The sequence below is a fragment of the Ovis aries genome, chromosome 8 (genome assembly GCF_016772045.2).
Source record: "Ovis aries strain OAR_USU_Benz2616 breed Rambouillet chromosome 8, ARS-UI_Ramb_v3.0, whole genome shotgun sequence".
In the NCBI taxonomy this organism is placed as follows: Eukaryota; Metazoa; Chordata; class Mammalia; order Artiodactyla; family Bovidae; genus Ovis; species Ovis aries.
In genome coordinates this window covers 55712848-55735384 of record NC_056061.1, presented here as the reverse complement: position 1 = coordinate 55735384, position 22537 = coordinate 55712848, and the positions used below count along the sequence as shown (strand labels likewise).

General features: G+C 37.5%; 1 protein-coding gene across 48 annotated transcripts in view; it reads right to left on the bottom strand.

Moving 5' to 3' along the window:
* Positions 1-22537, bottom strand: part of L3MBTL3 (L3MBTL histone methyl-lysine binding protein 3) — a 102445-nt gene that overhangs the window by 17715 nt on the left and 62193 nt on the right. For all 48 annotated transcript variants that reach the window (XM_012182864.5, XM_060419252.1, XM_060419246.1 and 45 more), the window contains 4 exons: positions 21085-21199; positions 19383-19485; positions 11167-11316; positions 60-139 (listed from right to left, as the gene is read on the bottom strand). In XM_012182864.5, coding sequence (XP_012038254.1) covers positions 60-139; positions 11167-11316; positions 19383-19485; positions 21085-21199 — 448 coding nt within the window. The remainder of the gene's footprint in view (positions 1-59; positions 140-11166; positions 11317-19382; positions 19486-21084; positions 21200-22537) is intronic.

The following is a 22537-nucleotide window of genomic DNA, read 5'->3' as shown; positions in this document are numbered from 1 at the left end:
TTTTGATTGTTGATTATTAATCATAATACCTATCAATAATATGAGAATATGATGGGTACCTCTGGCTTCATGTGGTGTCCTCAGCTCACTTTCTGTTCTCTCTTCAAAGTCTTCTTTGACATCCTCAGCCCGCTGGTCTCTGAGAAAAATAGAAATATTTAAAGAGATGATTCAACACTGTACCTCGGAAACTGTTATTTAAAATTTAAAAACCAATGATATCATTACAATGTTAGAAAGGATTTTTAGTTTTATTAAGAAGCAATTAATACTAAGAACACCTATAAATGTTCATTTCCTTCATTATCAATTTGCATTCACTGTTCAGAGAGCTAAGAATGTTTTATTAAGGTTAACTATTCTGAAAAATGTGGCTACTGAATAGTTCAGCTTCAAATTGGGACACACGTTCATGAGGAATATTACTTGCACTGTTTGGTAAGACTACAATTTTAAGGAAAAAGAGGGTTTTAAAGTCCACATCATTTAATCAAGTCACCATATACTTCTCCGCTCTGGGATTTGAGATTGAGATTGTTCAGGAGAATCAAACTCAATTCTAGGAAGCTTTTCCTGGCTTAATTAGGTTAAATTCATGGGCTGAACTGACTCCATCTCTTTCTGACCAGGAATGACCTAACGCTAATCGAACCATGCCATGATTGCTCTAAAATGGAATGGACCCATTACAATCCTAATTCAGAGCTTTACCCCGAAGTCAGGGACAAAAATGGCTTTAAAGGAAACCAGGCCCAGGCTATGTATATTCTCTTTAAAACTAAATTTCAGGGATTTAAAAATTTTAACCTAATCTATTATATACTCAGGGTTCAAAATGAATACTTCATAATATTTTATAATCCTCTGTACTTATGTTCTGTTGTTTCATATGCTGTTACCTTTACAAATATCCTTAGTTTCTTGAAGACTCAGACCACACTTTTGCTCAGTGTTAGGAAAAGGGAAAATACCCTTGAAGCCAAATATCCCAACAAAATATAGAAGAGTTTTATAATCTTAATTACTGAGGCACTTATTTATTCCCTATTTGTAACAACAGTAATTTAACATAATGACGTCAGCACAGTAAGCATGTGATAAATAATATATCCACTACTTCTTTTTTAGAAAGATCACTTCCCGAGATATGTGAAATTTCATTGGAATCTGAGATCCCTGGCTTAGTTTATACTAAAAACAATCTTTATAACTGCGAAGGATACTTGCTTATTTGAGAATGGAAAGAATCACTTTTATTATGCAATAAAATTTTTTTCTAAGAAAAATCAATTAATGACTATGGAGGCTCTTACTCCATGGAAAGTGGGGAGATACAGGTACAGTGAAAACAAGTAGGAAAATTAATGACAACTGGAAAAAGGACATTAAGTGATAATAGAAAACTGTCTTCTATATAAAAAGAATTGACAATTACACATTAAAATCACATTATGCTAAAAATAGCTTATGTGATCTTCTGTATTTGTTTCATATTAAACTGGAAATAATAGTTTTTGAGTCCACAAATTTATCCCAGTTATTGTGGCCACTGAAAAAAGTGGTCTGTGGATAGCTAATCTTAATGCTGTTATAAACAATCACATATTAGAGTGATGTATCTTAAAACCAGCATTTTTCTGAGTCAAAGGAAATAAATTCCCAATTAATTAGCATAATTACCTAAAAGCTTTAATTAACGGTTTTAAAAACCCTAAATAAAACACCCCAAAAAGAAAACAAAAACCAAAGCCCAAACCGAGTCCAAAGGCCAAAATTAAGTCCTAGATTTTTCTGTATATTTCATTTTTTATGATTGAAATTTTCCACTGATAATTAATACTTATTTTTGTGGTCTCAGTAAAGTATATTATATATTCCTTTAAAGTAAACTTTGTTAAAATAAAGCTATAAGACTGAAGTATGAGGAAAGTTCTTTTGTATTCTTATGCCCAAATACAATATGGATGATTTATGAAATGTAGGAAAATAATCATTTTCTAGGAGGAAACAGAAATAGAAAAGGAAAATAATACGTTTGACCCCAAAAGTTTCTTTGTGCCTGAATCTGCCATAATCTATCCCCAAAGAGAAGCAAAACAGAAACCTTCTGCTCTTATTCACATTACTTAATTACAAAAGCATGTTCAGTTCTCATTTTCCTTAAACTCATATTTCATTAAATTTAACCCATATAAACTTGTGAATATATAAATATGGATATTTGCACCAAAACAGAACACTACAAGAAAGGTTAACTGAATCTTTTACTTCCAATTAATATATTGAGTCTGCTAACTCCTTTAACTTAAAAGTGATTAAGTCCCCTAGGGTTCTGATGTTTCCTTTAGTGAGATGGTTGGTGGTATGGAGTCTATCTGAATAGTCTATTAGAACAGGTATTATGAAATTGATGGGTGAACAGAGCCCCTGAAGGAAACAGACTCCTGATCAAGCACATACAGAAATGTGGAAATAGTGTTAATGAGAAGTAATAAGAAAAGTTAATATACTTTAGAACATACTATGCACCAAGATTGGCTGAGTCCTTTACATGTCTGATATTTCATAACAACCACTGTCTGTTGTTACATTTGCTGAAACTTGGAGGTTAATCCCAAATGTTCAGAACTAGTATAGAACCAGGTCTTAACACACCAAAATCTATACTTAGAAATAATTATTACTTGTTTTTTACCTTTGTGTTTTTCCAGAATACAGTACATATCCCTATTATATACACTTAAAGGAAACTTGCCTTCTTGTATCATAATCTTATTAAAATTTTCAACTGTCTTTTATTGATAAAGTTAGGAATGAAGAATCTGCCTCATTAATATCCTTTCTTATTTTATATTTTACTTAAAAATCACTTTCTGGATTGGACAACCAGTATTTCTCTCACCCATAAGTTTAGAAATTTCATTGCTAATTCTGATTGAATAGGCGCTGTTATGAATTTCTTTCTCTATGCAAAAATGAAATGCTTTATTGAGGATATTAACTTTCCAACCAAAAAGTTATTCTAGCTATACCATCTTCCAATTATAAACAAAACATATTTATATCAGAATGTCAAAACTCTGTGATAATATTATTACATACTCTGGAACATAATACAAGATATGCTTATTGAAGATTTTTTTTAAATGACAACCCAAAATATTTTTATGCTGTACTTTAATATTATGATTTTGCTCTACTGTAAAATTCTTATCTTCTCCTCTGGATCACCATTTTTCATTACCAACAATTTATATTAGGAAGGGAGTACAAGCTGATTAGGCCCAGGGTGTGTATTATAATGTGGAGAAAGCAGCCCAGCAGTGGTGACATGTATGGTCTTTAAAGGTGAATAGACCTGGTTCAACTTTCAGCTCTGCTACTTACTAGCCCTATATGACCTTCAGCAAGTTACTGAACTTTCCTAACCCTCAGTTGCATCTTCTGTAAAACAAGGATAATAAATCCTTTAACTCACAGGCATTTTGGAGGACTCAACAAAATAATGTATAAGAAGTGCTTAATGCACAGCCAGACACATAAGTAGGAGCATGATAAATGTTTCCCTTGGGATTTGAGAATTTTTAAGAACCAGTTTATTTCAACATTTCTTTAGCCTGAATTGAAATATAATCATATTATATTTAGCTATATAATCATATATATTTAGTGTCCGACTCTTAGCGATCCCATGGACTGTAGCCTACCAGGCTCCTCCATCCATGGAACTTTCCAGGCAAGAGTACTAGAGTGGGGTGCCATTGCCTTCTCCACTATGTGAGGCAGATGCTGTAATTACATTCCCATTCTAGAGACAAACCCCTCTTGGTTACATGTTTACACAGCTAGTAAGTAGCAGCCCAGGAAGTCTGACTGTATTCTGGTTCATAACCATTTCTCTAAAGGTTGTTTTAAAACCTGAGAAAAACAAGTTACATAAAGAAAACAGATGTCAGTAAACAATTTTATCCTAAACTGTAAGTAATTCTTAAATATTAAGTTATTAACATTACTTAATTAAATATTAAATATTAATTAAATATTAAGTAGGACCGTTTATCATGCTCCTACTTACATCTTACTCAAGGGCTTCCCCAGTGGCTCAGTAAAGAATCCACCTGCAATGCAGGAGACCTGGGTTCGATCCCTGGATCGGGACGATCCCCTGGAAGAGGGCATGGCAACCCACTTCCATAGGCTTGCCAGGAGCATACCCATGGTCAGAGGAGCCTGGCAGGCTCTTGTCAACGGGGGTCACAAACAGTCGACACGACTGAGCGACTGAAATGAACTGAACTGAGTGACTAAGCACAAAATCTTAGTGAAGAATACTCTGTAGGCTTTTAATTAAGACAGTGGAATCCACTCAAACGGAAAAATGTCTTCTTTCTGAGTCAGCATCCTTTTTTTTTTTTCCTCTGTAATTATGTGTCATGCTTTAGATGTCTTACTATCTTACTCGAATTAGACTTTGTGGTAAATATTAGTGAAACAAACGTTAGAAGAGTAAATACACAGCAACAGGATAGTATTTGAATGCAAACAGCTGGATTTCTTCAAGCTTATTTTTCATTTAAAAACAATCCCTAGCCAGTTATGTTTCAATTAGTCATCAGTCTGTTAAAAATAATACTGAAAAAATATGAAACAATTATTCTGTTTCAATTCAGGGATTTCAGCCAGCTCTCTAACTCCAGCATGAATTTGGCTTGGCTCATACCTCAAAACCACTCTATCATTCTCCTTCCAGAATAGCTTACTCTAGCCTCACTGGGGCTTTGTTAGAACTGTAAATTACTTGTACTTCCAGGAACAAGTGGGGACACAGTGAATGTTGTGAGAGCTGTAAAAAATGTAGTTTCCTAATTTGAATATTAAAAGGATGTCTCTTTACATACCCCCAGCACTTTGAAAAAAATTTTCTGGGCTGAGGTCGCTAACAGGTAAAAAAATCAAATAGAAATCTTAAGAATAATATGTTAGAGGGACTTTAAAATTAGAGAACCTGAAATTGTCTCCAAAATGCCTCCTACAAATGAAGAGAAGATTGTGCTGATTGTGTCCAAACTAGGGGGTCACCACATTCAAAGGGATTAGAAAAAAATGGCAAATAAAACTTTCATGTCTACAGTTAACATCTGAATAAAGATATTTAAAAATTAAATTCCTTTTGAGACAATACACGAACAATAGTTTTAACAGCATTTTTTCTAAACACAGCTCAGGAAAGGTCAACACAGTTTACTATTTACCTAATGACTACAAATAAAAACTTTTGATTAATAAGGCTGTGTGCACACTAAGTCACTTCAGTTAGTTGTATCCAACTCTTTGCGACCCTATGGTCTGTAGCCTGCCAGGTTCCTCTGTCCATGTAATTCTCCAGGAAAGAATACTGGAATGGGTTGCCATGCCCTCTTCCAAGGGGTCTGCCCAACCCAGGGCTTGAACCCATGTTTCTTGCCTCTCCTGCACTGGCAGGCAGGTGCTTACCACTAGTGCCACCTGGGAAGCCCTAATTAGTTAGGCTGCTGCTGCTGCTGCTGCTAATAAGGCTACTAAGTTATAATTATCATAAGGAACATGTTAGTGAAGAAAGGAATATAATGAGTAAGTAAATATAGTGGATGTTATCAAGATACCAAAGAAACTCCCCAGTAAAATGAATTCCTCAATTAATTTATCAGTTCTTGTATAAAATGAAAAGCCCTAACCAATAAGGTGAGATTTGGGAAATAAAGATCATGTCATAAGAAGAGCAGGACTGCATTACTCTCATGCTGCTGTCATAGAAAAGGAGAACAGATGTCATTTTCTAGTGTATATAAAAGCATCTCCGGAGTCAAAAATAAGTGCTATTCGAGGAGATAAAATAAGACCCTGTTATAATATTGTTCTAACAACTTCCCATGTATCGACAATAACATAGTCATCTTTTCCTTACACTCTGAATGGGTGCCTTGGTGTCACAGCAGTTGGCATCCGGATTCCAAGTGTTTTAATAACCCAGCTCCTCCCTAGCATGCATAAACAACTGCATAGATTTAATGCAGATTTCCAAAACTGGAATATTTGAAAAGTTTCACAGTTCCTAATCCATATTTGGCAGCATAGCAACTAAAGGAGGGGTGGGGGGCGAAGAGGCTTTACAATAGGCAGGGGATGCCCAAGGATTAAAGGGACTTTCTGAGTCATCAATACCAAGTCCTCATGACCACAGTACCTTAGGAAGCAAATCAAAGCTTCTGAAGATTTCTAATTAACTTTTGCCATCTTTTAGAACTTTTGGCTCTAATTTTACTCTACTTGATTTTACAGTTTTGCAAAGTAAAGAGATGTATATATGCTTACAGTTTCATATTTTATGTTAGTTTGTATTCCCATCTGTTTCATAAAGCCCTTCTTTTGGGTACAGATGGGCAAATCTGATTCACCCTAACTATGTAAATCAGATTGAAGCTGCAACTCCTGTAACTGCTCCACATAATTCTCAGAGTAAAAACACTGGATCCACAACCTGAAAAGCTGTTTTAATGGCCTATATAAGACTGATTTGAATTTTTTCTTTGGATATAGGATAGTAATGGGCATTTGCCTTGCAAGTTAATATAAGCATTTGCAGGTATTTTTAATAGGCTTTATTGTGTTTCTGTGGTTATCTCTAAGCAGGCTTAAACAACACGGGACCTTAAAACATTATGTGATTTTAAACAGAGATAGCACCTAATTTAGAAACACAATGACAAGCAGCTGTAGAATATATTCAGGAGAATAAGACTACGTCGGACAGATGCTGATGTTCTTTGGTAACACATCATGAACTATTACTCCGGAGAAGGGTCTTTATATTCAGTAATGATTCTCAAGGTCTGGGTTATAGATCACTTGCTTCCATCATCTGGAGATGCCTGTTAAAAATGAACGGGGATGCAGCTTACATTTTCTGAGTCAGTATCTCTGGAGATGGTACCTTAAGGGTTGCATTTTAATAAGCATCTGCTATTTCTGATGCAAAACAAAGTTTATAACTTTGAAAGGTTTTATTCAGATATATAGAGAAACATGTTCTCTTACTCAGCTGCAGACATACAGAGATGTAAGGTTATTGGTCCCCAGAAACCTCCACTAACTGGCAGAGCCCACCAGTCTTACCATCTGCTGCCAGGAGGGCAGTGAGGGCAGAGATGAACTGCTGATCTTCCAAGGAAAACATCTCACTGAAAGCTCCAGACACAATGCTGAGACTCTTTATGCATGTGATGAATGAATGGATAACTGGGAAAGGATTACAATCTCATATTTCTATCTATACAGGCACTGGCAACTCATTCATTAGCTGACCACCCATTTGACAAGTCTCTGTAAAGAAAATAGACCCAAACATTCAGTATGCCTACAAAAGTACTCAAGGTAGAGCCCTCTTAATGTGGAGCAGAGCTTCCCAGCAAGGATGCCCTGACGCTCAGTTACAAGTGTTCTGACATATTGTTGCCGGTGGTCCTGTCAGTAAACAGGGCCTCTGTCTAGTCACCCAGAGACAGTCCCAACCACTTTCTCATTGCGTCATACAAATGTCATTTGTATGGTATGGTTTTCTATGTAGGGAGGAAGGCAAACAACAGTTTGGGAAACATTGCTCTAATTTATAAAAGCACAGGTATGTGTTTGGGGGCTTTATCTCATCATTTAATAATCACCTCTTAGATATCTGGTGTGGGGATTGTACAAAGTTGAAAAAGTAAGAAGTTTGGCTGGAATTAAAAAAAAAAAGGCTACACAGAGGTGGCCCCTTAGGTGACATGACTGGTAGGTCTCCTCTGAAAGCTAGTGCATGACTCATGGGCGGCCTTCCAGCCTCACCAAGTGTCGGGTAGTATACTTGGCACTGAGGGTGTCTAAAAGAATCAGAGAAGATGTGGCCTCTGCCCTTGTAGAGCTTACCAATGAGACAAGCACACAGACTCAGAGGAAGTATCTACAGAGAACCATCAACAGTTTGGGGATGTATAACACGAAAGCAAGTAATGAGGAACCTGACCCAGGGTCTGCAGGAAAGGATGAAGCTTCCCTGGGGAAATGGGAGTTACCCTGAAGCCCATGAGGTGATACTCACTAGGACAGGTTAGAGATGGGGATTCAAGGCAGAGAGAAAAGGTTTGAGGGCCAAGGTGGCTGAAGCATTAAGTTTAAAAACGACCTGATAGGAAAAAAGCTGGAGAGTTCAGCAGATACCAGATAACACTGGTTTTGCAGGCTACATTCAGAATTAGGCCTTTAATTAGAAGAGTAAAGAGATGCCACTGAAAATTTTAAGCAGGGAGATATATTCCCAAATGAACTTTTAAAATGCAGGCTCCTGGGCTCCAGACTGAAAGGTTCTGGCTGGCTGGGCCCCTAATCTGAATATTAGAGATGTCAGGGGATCAGATATAGAGTCAGGCCTGGGAAGCACAGATAAGGAACACCAGTCGTCCATGGGTCTATTCCGAGTAGGTGGCCTACGCACTGGCCCTTAAAATACCTTTTCTGGTATGAAAAAGACATAGGTGTTCCTCAAACTGTTCATTTATCTGGCCTTATTATTTCTGCTTCTGGATCAAAAGCAATGCCAGCATACTTCATTCTGGTGCCCAGCTGGCACTTGAAATGGGTGACTAGGCTGGTGCAGCAGACACTGTCAGCCGTGCCTGGACCACGTCCCCTGGCCACCCACTGTGCCCACCTGTCTCACTTGCTCTGCCTTCCCAAGGGTTACCTGGGTTCTGGCAGCTCTGCCTGCTGTGTGGCAGGGGACGTGCTGGGGCATTCGCTCATCCTTCCACCCTGGCAGCCTTGCTCCGTGACCAAAGGGAACTCTGGTGTTTGTTTTTTCCACTTTATTCATTTTTTTCATTGAAGGATAATTCCTTTCCAAGTGTTTAAAATAGCTGAGCGCATTCATCCCTATGGTGGGAAAACCTGAGATGTGTGTTTTACACAGCCTCCCAGAGGGGCCCCAGCAGGACTGTGTTCCTGCTGTTCACAGTGGTAGCTGGTGTGACAGTGAAGCTTTTACCAGCTGTCTTCCTTTCGTGGCCTCACCTCCTTACTCCCCCACTGGCGCTTTCCTCACCTCTTAAATAAATCACCTGCAATCAAATCTTTGTCTCAAGGTCTGCTTCTGGGGGTGCTAGCTGTCTCTTGCTGTGCCAAATGCCTTTAAAAAAAATACAGTCTGGTGGACCAGCGTTTTGAAAATTATTATGAAGGATGCAAATAAAATGTGTTAAAACCTGACTTGGAACGCCATCCACGTGAGTAACGATTTTGAGAAAAGAGGAGAGAACATTATCTGACATCATGAGGATCATCTTGTTTGAGTGCTCTATTCAAAGTTTAACCTAGGTATATGTATATATTTAAAAAACGTGCCGGCCTTACTTTCCTTCTCTGGAATAAAAGAAACAAATATGCAAACTATTCATCTTGCAACAAAACTAATAAAAACTAACATTTATTGAGGACTGATTACTTATTACTCACTGTTCTCAGAGCTTTGTACACCTTACCATTCTTAAGATCAGGTAAAAGAATCAGTGATCAAAAAATTTCATGTCTTCTATACATACTATTATATATAGAACAAATAACTAATAAGGATCTACTGTATAACACGGGGAGCTCAGTACTCTGTAATGGCCGATATGGGAAAAGAATCTATAAAAGAATGGACATACGTATAACTGACTCACTTTGCTGTACACCTGAAACTAACACAGCATTTTTAAATCAACTATACTCTAATAAAAATCTTTTAAAAATTAAATTTTTAAAAAATATGAAATACGTTCATACAGATTCATTTACAGCAAAGAAGCCAGCTAACTTCAACTCTGTTAATTCTACCTTAAAGCAACCAGTCTCAAGCCATAAGATCAGACTTCTTTATTAACAACCTTTCATTTATTAACATTTTCCTTTCTGCTGTGAGGAAACTGAGCCCAGCTACCCAGCCCAGGGCCCAGAAAGTTAGTGCAAAGCCTGTAAAGGTCAAACCGCCAGCACTTCAGAGTATCCTTTTAAAATTTTACACAATATCTTGGCTTTTGAAATCGAAACTTTAGGGATCCTTACCTCCTTGTGAGCCAATGAACTCTGTTGCTATAATCACTACTATGTGAATTAGTACTTCCTTTGTCTTAAAGTAAATTTCCTCAAGTGATATGCCCTCATTATAGGGTTGTGAGTTAGGTGAATGAGCTTAGGTTACATCACTCATGGTTTTAAGGATTAAGAATAAATCATCACTGTTGTTTCTAATTAAAGAGGTTACAACTCTCCTTCATCTATAGGGCAAAACTGCTTTTCTATGAGGATACTGATATTTTAAATGCCATTGCTTCAACAATATTGCTGTGAACTGAGAATCAGACTAATTAATTCAAATGTTCACTTGGTACATTCGTGAGAATAGAAGCTACCAAATATTAAAATAATCAAAGAACTACATTGCCTTAGATTTTAAAGACTCTCCATAAAAGAAAAGTCCCCAAACATAAGTGTGAAGGATCATCTTTCTATTACTCTGTTTTCTTTTTGTAGTATTTCAGTCAACGCAAGGACAGAGGCCATTTACTTAAAGATACAGCAAACAAAACCTGGTTCTTTACTGGAATAATCCACAGAGGTTAAAACGTTCCAACTTAACTCTACAAATAAAATCAAAACCAAATGACCGAGTATATTATACAACAAATACCCTAATAATTAAATGAAACAATGTAGATACGAGGCATATAACGAAAACTAAAAAGAAGGTCCATTCCTCACAGGGTATCTATCGTCTTCTTTACAGAGTATGATCTTATATAAATATGGATCAGTTCATTGAGAAATATGAATTAGCAGGAAATAAAATGACTGGGATTTCCAAACTTCTAATATCAAGCAAGTTCAGCTAAAAGATGAACAAGAGAAATCTTGCCTGATGTGCATATACTTTTATAAAAAATTTGCCTAAATTTTTTTAAATCCAAGTATTGACCCCCACCATTATTTCACATTAAGTCAGGGGCATTTTCAGTAATGTACTAGAAGACATCCCCATAGAGCACAAAACACCTAAGGAAAAAACTGTCTTTCAACCACAGTACCTCTGAATAACACTAATATTACCACTTTAATTACCTGGTTTCAGGAGACGAAGAGATTTCATTTGTGTCTGCCCTTTTACTTCTTGGAAACGATGGACTAGCTGGAGGCATTTCACCACTTAAACGATCTGGGAAAATTCGGTCTTTATTCAAATTGATTTCTGAATAGGGACAGTTGGCGGCACTAAAATGTTACAAATAGAAAAAAGAAAGAAGAGAAGATTCCTATTAGACCATAATTACTTCTTCCAATTAAGACAACAAGCTACAAAATGTGAAATGCAAAAATTTAACTGAATATACAGTTACATAGATTAAACACATAGCATAAAAAATTTCACCTTTAAAACATAATTTAAGTATATTCTGATAAAAAATATGTCTTTGCCCGTAATTTTTAAATACAATCTCCTGCAATCTCTGGAAGTGAGTAATGGTCAACGAGGTTACCAAGGGCAGGGCCTATGTGTAACTCTGTGAACAATCAGCCCGGGAGAGAAGTGCTTTAGGAGGGTTGTCGACAGAGGTGAGAGAGAGGCAGATGACTGATAGAGTGGACCTGCTTCCTAAAGTGATCCCAGGGTCATCACAAACTGTTTAATTTCCTTTGTAACAGCTGCTGCCCTCTAAAGGAAGGAGGTTCCCCCTTTTCCTGTCTCCAGGCCCATATGCATTCATGATTGCCCAGAAAAAAACATCATCCTCTAGCCAATCCTGTTCCTGATATGAAAAAGGTTAAGAAGGCAACTTGGATAATGACCCACCTAGCTCCCTTCCCTTCCACTGGTGACCACTGGGTTGGTCTCTAAGATTCTGTCTGGGGATCATTCCTGTCATCCAAGCAAAGGGCATCTGGGTCACTAACTGTTCATTCAGCATGAAGTCAGGACACTCCTGTGCCTGAGCCTCAGCCTTCCGACTCCAGAACAACTGGCAGCTTCTGTATCTTGGTACAGAATCAACCACTCTGACTAACTCCCTATCTTGGCCCTTGGTTTTTAGGAAACCTCCTGAAATCTGGAAATGATGTGGAGTTGGGTAAATTATACTAGTGTCCTGCATATTCTTTTCCTCCGATTAGGTAATATTTGGGGAAAATTCTTAAACACTGCCTTTCTGCCCTCTACCAAGAGAATCTGACACATCCTCCTGGGAGGGGAGAAGAGTGTGCACAGGCTCCCAAAGTAATTCTGCAAATGGTCTATAAAATTCATCACAGATAACTTGTAAGCAAAAGTACATCTTTATTTTCTTTACTTACATGTCACTTCATACTGCTATGTCTTATAATAAACATGGTTAAAACCAAATTCATCTTTAATGAACTCCCTTACCCTGAGAACAAATAGGACAAAAAACACAACTCTCTCTTCTTGCTCTTGATTTTTTCTTTCTGATAAAGGAAATACATTAACCAACTCTCAGATCACAGTCAAGTTTGATTTTGTTCTTTCTTCCTCATATTGTGTATGTACCCTATTGCAAATTATCTACTTGGTGGCTCAGCCAATAAAGGATTTGCCTGCCATGCAGGAGACCTGGGTCCGATCCCTGGGTTGGGAAGATCCCTGGAGAAGTAAATGGTTGCCCACTCCACTATTCTTGCCTGGAGAATCCCATGGACAGAGGAGCCTGATGGGCTACAGGCCATGGGTCGCAAAGAGTCGAACATAATTGAGTGACTATCACTGAGGAAAAAAGTGGCAGGAAAAAAATATGAATATAATTTTTATTAATTTCTTTTGACACATAATATGTTGCTCTTCCTAGAATATCACAACCATCAAATGTTTGACTCACTGTTAAACACCTGGCTTTACAATTATTGAATAACTGTATGTTCATTTTTAAATTCATCAGATATGAAGAAAGAAAAGAAAATGAGGGTGCTGATTTTAACCCCACTCTAACATTGGGAAGATTCCCAGATTTTTAGATGGGCTGGGTTCCCACCTACACACTACAGTGAATAGTTGTAGTTTAGAAGGTTTATAAGCTCCCAAGGGCAGCCCCTTCCTGTTTGTTGATTAAGGAAAGGAAGAATATGTCTCTCTAGACCACCATATGTAAACATGGGTAGCTCAGGGAGGCAAGGCTGCAGAATGAGACTTGGTACCTAAATATCCCCCTTATCTTGGTTGCTAGGGCCAGAGGGAAATTTCAAACTCTCACTTTGAAGCAGGGAAACAATCACAGCCTTCTGAACAAAGATACGCTATTGGGCCAGGATGATCAACCAACACAACCCTGTGCTGATGGGCTATACATATTGTGCTAAGCCTTCTCTTCTTCTGAACCCTGAGGAAAATCAAATGGGTTTAAACATCTCCAGTTCTTACAACTACTCTGGGACAGAAAGGGACACCAGCTGGTTCCCATAGTGGGAGGTGATTTAAAAAATAAAAAGGCACAGAATGCAAATGAAGTGTGAACAGAGGGATGGGCAATGCCCCAGACGGAAATCAAGAACCTGGCTCTAAATGTGCTCTGCAGCTCTGTCCACAATGAGCAAACAAACTTGGAAGACTCTGTTTTACAAGACACTTGTAAAATGAAGAGAATGACAACAAACATTACACAGATGGAGTGTGTTGCCCAGGGTATGTTGCTTTACTTGCATGATGTCATCTAACTCCCAAAACCCTAGAAAATCATTCCTATTCTAATGCTCATTTTATAGATGCAGAGACTGAGGCTTTAAAAAAGGGAACTTGCTTAGTATCATCCCATTAGCATATGAACTCCAGTTGTCTCCTACAGGAACAAAAAGTACCTTGCAATATTGAATTATTTCTTTATCCCGAATCCATGACAATTAAACCTGAGAGTACCACCTCTTAGCAAGATGATGCTGCCAGATAGCTATGAACTGCGTGTGCATGCTCAGTCATGCCAACTCTTTGCGACCCCATGGACTGTAGCCCACTAGGCTCCTCTGTCCATGGGATTTCTCAGGCAAGAATACTGGAGTGGGTTGCCATTTCCTCCTCCAGGGGATCTTCCAGACCCAGGGATCGAACCTGAATCTCCTGCAATGGTACGCAGATTCTTTATTACTATACCACCAAGGAAGCTCAGAAAGGTTAAATATGAACTGAGGCAGTACTTAACCTTTCTGGGCCAATTTCCTCTTTTTTAAGTTTATAAAATTCATATGCAATTTTGATGATTTTATAAACACAGAAGTGCTGATTAAACTTCTCTGGGAAAAGTGGGTTTCACTAGGCTTATAATCATTTTCATTTTTCTTGTCTATTCAGTTTCTAATAACAAACATAAGTAAGGCTTGGCCCATGGCACAACAACAGGTACACACTTACAAACAGTCATGGGCACATGCAATTATACATGTACACACAACTCTGCTGTTACACAGTTCGCCAGACATCAGGGGAACAGATTCACACAGGGTTACACAGCTCTTTCCTATGAGGACTTTATTAGGGTGAACTCTGTTCTACTAGCAAATCATTCCATACCTGCTATATATATATAAATTCTTGTCCCACTGGCCCCTGTAAGGAGGCAGTTTTTCCTTGGAATGACTGTCCAGTGTAGCAGGAAAGGGGAAAAAACGGCCTTGTTCACCACCTCCCACTGCCACCTTTACAACCTTTTTAGTTGTAAATACATTTATTTAAACAATTGGACGATGTCTTCCATTTCCTGATGTCTTCCATTTCCTAAGTGCTCACATGCTCATTCTCACTCTCTGTCAAGACAGGAATCTATAAAATACAAGTTCTATCCAGCTACTGTGGCTTGCATGAGAGTCTAGCGGTTAAGAGTAGGAGCTTTAGTGCCTTAAGAGCCTAGGCTGAATCCTGGGTCTGCCACTCTCTGATCTTGGGTACTTTTCTCAAGCATTCTAAATCTCTGTTCCCACTTCTGTGAAACAGAGATTAGAGTAGTGCCAGCTTTATAAAGCTGCTGAGAGAATAAAACAAGATAACAGATCTAAGTCCTAAAACAGAGCCTGGCACCTAGGAAGTCACACACACACACAAAGCCTGCCTAGGATTATTATTTTAAAAGGAGAAGAAGGGGAACACTTAACCTCTACTGGGTAAAAGGCCATCAGCAAAAATAAACAACAGCATTAAAAACTCCATTAACATGCCTTGCTTATGGAGGCTCACTGCTTCCCTCAGGAAAAGGTGATGATTCTGAGTACTCCTCATTCATGCGTCTCCAAATCCCTATTTATAACATGCTGGCCTCCTTAGAAGTGAGGCCTTCTCTGTACAGACCATCACCTAGCCCAGTATCTGCACACAGCAGGCACTCAATAAATGTTTGTTCCATGAGTGGACTGAATCTTGAATTAAAATGATGACTGTGGTTTGCAGGTGTATGTCCAGAGTTATTAATTTTTAAAAACTCTCTATGGACTTTATAAATATCCTTTAGAGGTTGTAGGAAGTACTCTCTAATTTTGTTTTTCTTTTCCTGTTTAATTTTACTGAGATAAAATCTTACATAGAGAAGATTTACTTCACTTCTGAAGACATTAGATACGTAAAATATTCAGTTTTATATAACTTTACTTTTCTTTTAATCTCTCCTCATTATGACCTCTCAGTAAGCCAAATGAGTGAATCAAGAAAGGGATATACCATGACATAGCCAATATTAATACTGCCTTGCTAGAGACAGAATTGTCATCTGGCTTCTGAGCATCTCTAGAAATGGGAACACCGTATCCACATCCAACTTGCTCACTGATCGTTTATATCACATTTAAAAACAGCACATTTTTAAATTTCATTGTTGAGAACACATTTGTATTTCCAACACTTCTTAGATCAAATTCAACTACTGTAATTTTTGGAGACGCTAACAACACATCCTAGTCAAAACATAGCCTTGTGCTTACATTTTCACAAAATTGATAATTCTTGCCAAAAGAGCAACTTTCTTTGTTATCTAAGCAAAGAATGCATGTTTTGATTTATGCAATTTCTCACATTAATCTGAAGAGAATTTTCTCATTACGTTTTCCTAAACACAGCATTCTTGGCAAGGACAAAAATAAGCGCCAGCAAAATGAACCTGTCAAAGAACGTTCGTGACGCAGCAGCTCTTCCACAAGTCTAGTAAGGAAAAGGTAAACACACTGTGGCTACTGAGGGTTAGTGTCCCGCCAGATAAAGAGCAGTAAGTGTATAACGAGCACAGCATATCCAGGAAGACCAGGAAAAGCCAGTGGGGTGGCCTGAAAAAATGGGAAGTCACGACCCAGGCAGGAGTCGGCCCTGTCTACTAGGCCTCTGGCTTGCACTCCTGCCCCAGACTATGCACAGATCTGCCAGCTATGTCTGATAGGTGACAAGGAAATGAGCACCTCTGTGTCAGTGCACGTCTTATAAGCTGCGATTCCTACTTCTTCCTCTTTCATCCCCCCAAACAATATGTCATTCTCCACTATGGCTTCAATTTTACTGAAAGTTTTTTTTTAACCACATTTCTCCGTAACATCTTATGTGATTCTCCTCCCTTCACTTAGCAAATACAACACTGAATCTTTGAAAAAACACTGCAGAGACAATCACTGAAAGTTTGTGAAATGGGGGTAGACCACCTCTGAGGTTCACAACCCATCTGGGGAAAGGTGGTCTTAATGAGTGGCTGGTACCATAAAGCAGGGGACAGGACTGTTGGCACAGACCTTGCTGTGACAGGCAAACCTCTCTGCTCAGACCTGCTGCACCCCTAAAGAGATTACAGACATTGCTATAAGGTGGATTTTCTTCCCAGAAGACCAAAAAGAAAAATTCTTTGTAAATTTTTGATTGTACCACACAACATTTTAAAGATTTCTTTGATCTTTTCCTTCATAATTTGAGCAAACGGCCTTTGGTTCAATGAACATCTTAGGGTTGTAAAGCAGAAAGGTACACGTGTCAAAGTTTCAATATTAGTTATTACTTTGTCTCTCATATTTCAATTAAATCAAGTTTTTATAGTTGCACTAGGTCCCTGAGTTCTTTGAAGGCTAGATCTGTGACTTATTCAGAAAGCCATGCCCTGATTCTCAGTGACAGGGGAGTGGTCAAGGGCACAGTTAGACTCGGTGCTATTCCTGGCTCCCTCCTCACCAGCTGTCAATTAGGCAAGTTAGAGAAACCTCTATGGTGTAATGGTGGCTTCACCAAAAAAATGAAGAAAGTAACAGTCCAATATTATAGGGTCACTTGAAGGTTATCCAATACATGCTATTAGGAAAAAAAAAAAAAAACCTGCTGCTCAAAAATATTTACTGAATGAAAGAATTTATAGATATATAAAGAAGTCTGGCATACTAATGAGTTATTTGGATTTATATACCATAGTCACTCCTTATCCTGGTTTCGCTTTCTATGGTTTCACTTATCTGAGGTCAATCTAAGTATGAAAATGTTAAATAAAAAATTCCAGAAATAAACAATTTTAAACTGTGCACCATTCTGAGCAGCATGATGAAATCTCACGTTGTCCCCCTCTGGCCCTGTGAGAAGCAAATCATCCCTCAGTCCAGTGCATCCAGCCTGTTAGTGACCTAGTAGCCTCCTCGGTTACCAGATCCACTGGCAAGGTATCACAGTGCTTGTGTTAAGTCATTCTTGCTGTACTTAATAATAGCCCCAAAGCACAATAGTAGTGATGCTGGCACTTCAGGTACCTATAAAGTGCTTCCTCTAGGTGAACTGGTGACAACTCTCAACTTCATGGGGAAATAATCTCTGCAGTAAAAATGAATCTTCTGTCAAAATGTGAGGAAAAAGAAATCTGCCCTAGTTCTCCTGTCATACCTCAGACTGCAAAAGTGAGGGCCACAGCACATAATAGCTGCATAGTTAAAACGGAAATGGCATTCAATGGGTGCAATATGACTTTAGAGAGACAACATTCACATAACCTGTATTACAGTATATTATTTATAACTGTTCTATTTTAATATTATTGTTGCCAATCTCTTACTCTGTGTGATTTATGTCAAACTTTATCATAGGTATGTATGAATAGGAAAAAAAACATAATATATATAGGGTTCAGTACTATCCCAGGTTTCAGGCATCCACGGGGGATCTTGGAACATATCCACACAGGGATGGGGAAGGTAGGAGAGATACTACTGTAAGGCCTGAAAGTAATCCAGCTGCCTTCACTGGCCAAAACTGAATCACTCCTAGGATACAGTATTTTTATCTCCCCTTAATCATACTGCTTTTGGCTTGGAGTCATACAAGCCACAAAAAGGATTTTTAAATGGATATTTGCAAGTGGAATCATGATCCTGTCTACATGCAGATTTTTACTCTGAAACACACTGAACCCCATAAAGCAAACTTGGCTGCAGTGCTGCAGAAGGCTTTGAGGTTACAGAAATTTAAGGAAGAAGAAATCTATATGAAGATAGAACAACCACGTCAATTTTACAATTCCTATTAATTCTTAGAGAAACAGGCAGGGCAATCTTCAGATGTTTTAAGGACTGAGATTCACAACCTGCATAAACTAGATAAACAAGGAATCATTTTTCTTACTGGGCAATCCAATTAACATGCAGTTAGAACACTTTACACTGACAAATTATTTTAATATATATAAGAATAGGTGATGCCTCAGTTCTCTAAAAATCCCAGTTAAAATCACAGAAATTTATTACTATTCCAGTAATATTTGAATATGTCTACAAATAACCCAAGTCGCCCACGTAACACATCAAATTTCAAATGTATAATTTTGGTTTCTCTTTTAAGTTACTTAGAAGTAAGAGAAAAATATTGAAAGCCACTTAATTTTGACCAATGTATTCTGAAATGTTTCTATTTATATTTGTGCTTTTTGTGATCTTCGCTGCTCATCTACAATAATCTCACCTCTGACTATTCAAATTGTTGAGTCACCCAATCAGAATATTTTACCAAACAAATACTTTAAACAAGGCCCGCCCTCTTCTCACTATTAACGGTCAACCCAAAATGACTTTAAGACATAAAGTAACTATAAACCTAGTCAGGTTGCCAAGAAGCTACCGTAAATCTATTTTCATTCATGAATGCATTCTCTCCTAGGAATATTTAACTACACATACACTCTTCATTTTTACATGGTCACCATAGCAACCACAGTTCATATGGATCTGAATGCAGAATTAGTTCATATCTATTAAGTATACATGGGAATCATTGTCGTCCACCTACAAAGGACAGGCACCTGCTATCTGACCACAGAAGGAATCTCCATGTGAGTGGAAGCACCAAATACCTGTGAGGGCCCAGGTGTCTCGCTCTCTTAAAATGGCCAATCCCTTTACATCCTGGGGTTGTGCAGCCACCGTGTTCTGAGGCTTCCATCAGTTCTAAGGGGCCTATTAAAAAGCCAAAAAAAAAAGCAAAAAGTTAAGGCTGTAAGAGGCAAATGCCTTGGAGCAGAATAAGAAAACAACAACAACAACAACAATTTTTCAATCAACACTTACACACAGAAAAGGAAGGCGCTACAAAATTAAAACTATGTTTAAAGTCTCTACTTCTAAAGGTTTTCCCTAGTACTTTGTTCGCACTGTCTTTCTTTAATAGTGAAACGGTAAACTTTGACCCAACCCTCTTTCAAAATGTCACAAGTTCCAGAGATACCTAAATCTGAAATGATGAGATGATTCTAAACAGCTTGATCAAGTAAATAACATAATTAATATATGAACACTCGCACACTGTGAAAACTTCAAACAATACACCAGGATACAGAACAGCTATAGATCCCCTTTAAGTGATTCTCTTCACATTTCATACCCTCCTTAATCCTGACTAAGCATGTTAACATGACCTTCCTCGATGTTCCAAGCATTCTCAAATGTACCTACATTTGCATATGTACATGTATCAAATCTTTGGTTTGCTTCTTTCACATAAACTAGGGACAACATGGGTATATACTATTCTAAAGCAGTCTTCTTGGTCTTTAGCTTCAACTCAATAGTAATATTTTTATGATTTGCACAGTAGTTGTACTATGAGTGCACCAAAATTCAATTAGGCAATATTTGTTCCCAAGGTTAATTATTTTAAACATACTGTGACCAACATCATGCAGTGCATTCTGGTGGCCTTTTGCAGTTTCTAGGTGACATCCAGGAACGAAGCCACTAGTTGGGAAGGGCATGCTAAATTTTTAAGAAACCCCATAATAGTGTATTGTATTTGCCACATTTTTATTTCTACAATATATTTATTTTCCTCCACAATTGAAATCAAGTGTTAAGCTCAAGGCTTCACCAGTGGCTTAGCGGTAAAGAATCCGCCTGCAGTGCAGAAGCCGAAGGAGACACGGGTTCAATCCCTGGGTGGGGAAGATTCCCTAAAGGGGGACATGGCAACCCACTCTAGTATTCTTACCTAGAGGATCCCATGGACAGAGCAGCCTGGTGGGCTACAGACCATAGGGTCGCACAGTCAGACATGACTGAAGTGACAGCACACACATGTTAAGCTCATGGTGTACCTTTTTCAAAAAATTGAATTTAACTAAAACTTTTATTGAGGTGACAGTAGACTCACATGCAATTGTAAGTAATAACACAGAGGGAGATCCTTTGTACACTTTGCCCAGTTTCTCCTGATAGTACTACTTTGCAAAACTATTGTATCCAGTCACTATTAGGATATTGACAATGATACATTAAATTTTGATAGTCTGACAAATTGTCTTCCAAAATTTAGTACTAGTTTTAAAAGATGACGATACCACTAAATAAAAGTTAGTCTAGGCACACACTACTTTTTCAGATATTAAATTTTTTCTTTTATGTACTTTTGACTATCAGGTTAACTAAAAATGCAGTAAGAGGAAAAATAATTATATAGAGAAAAAATGTACAGGAGAGAAGTGGAATGAGAAGGAAAAGAGAATAATAAGCACACTACGCAATAGTGGAAACATTTCTTTAAGTAATCTTTGTGTATCTTACTTAAAGGAGGTTGAAGAGGATGCCCAGTTTTTGAACACCAACCGACAGGGTGAATGTCAGGAGAATCTGCATCTATCCAGTAATCATAGCAACTATTCCAGCCATCAAAGTGAACCTGGATAACAAAAAGGGATCAACAGTTTAATTCAGGTCACAAAAATCCCTACAGTAAAAACTCTGCCAATGGTAACCATCTTCACTCTGACTTATAAATAGTACACTGAATATACAAATAAAAACACAATAGATGTCAGATGGATAAAAATTCAAATATTGAAAACTGAACAATGAAAGTTCTAGAAGAAAGCATGAATTAATGTATTTATCTTAAGAGTTTGGTAGCCTTTGTAAGCAAGATGCCAAACTCAAAAGCCATAAAGGAAAGATGGATCAATTCAATTACATCAAAGTTCAGATCTTCACAATGGCAAATACTACTGCTAGCAAGATGAAAAACCCAAAAGAAACCTGAAAAACATATTTGTTAACATGTGACAATGTACTTTGTTCTTCAATTCATAAAAAAAATCATATATCAGTATAAAAGATGAAAAATCCAATAGAAAAAGTGGAAAAGCAACAAACAGGTCATAAACAGAAAAATAAAAATAAATGGTAAACATGTGAAAAGACAATTTCACTTATAACTAAAAAGCTACAAATTAAAATCACAAGATGCAATTATTTTCCTTTCAATCTGCCAGAATGTTCCATTTCGGTGATTCCTAGAGCTAGTGAACATGAGATTAATGGACGCTCTCATAGACCACTGACAGGAGCCTTGACTGGTGAGATATTTCTGGAGAGGTATTTGGCAACAATGATTAACACTTAAAATATATCATCTTTGACTTGATAATCTAAATAACTCAATTCATTATTGTGCCAGAAAAAAACCAGAATGCCTACCATCTATAAGACTGGTTATATAACTTATGGTATATTTACGTAATGGAGAAGTACAGAGTTACTAAAGCACGTATATATGGGTTCAAAATAATGTCCTTTGCAATGGATCTGCTTTCTCAAGCTTAGAAATCAATTAATCCTAGAATTAAATCCCACAGAATTCCACATCTGGAGGAAATCATGGATAAAATTTTTAAATGGAGAAAAAAATCACAAAGTCAGTCAGGAGGAGTAACCAGTTTAAGATTCATGGATCCAAAATAAACTTGTTCATCGTTCACATACATTGCATATAAAAGCAACACTTAAAGCTGTTTAATTCGAAACAACCCTTTTCTTTCCTCTGATCGAAAGTAATGTTCAAATAACACTGAAAGTTAAGAGTATCAGCTTATGCTGTCGGTACTACCAATAAATAAGAAGTTATACATAATTCATAGCATAAAGTAAGTTTTAAGCATTCTAATTCTCAACTAATCATCAAGTGACAGGGCTCTATTTTACTAGATACATAAAACTCTGTTTTCTTTTATTTCTGTTCCCA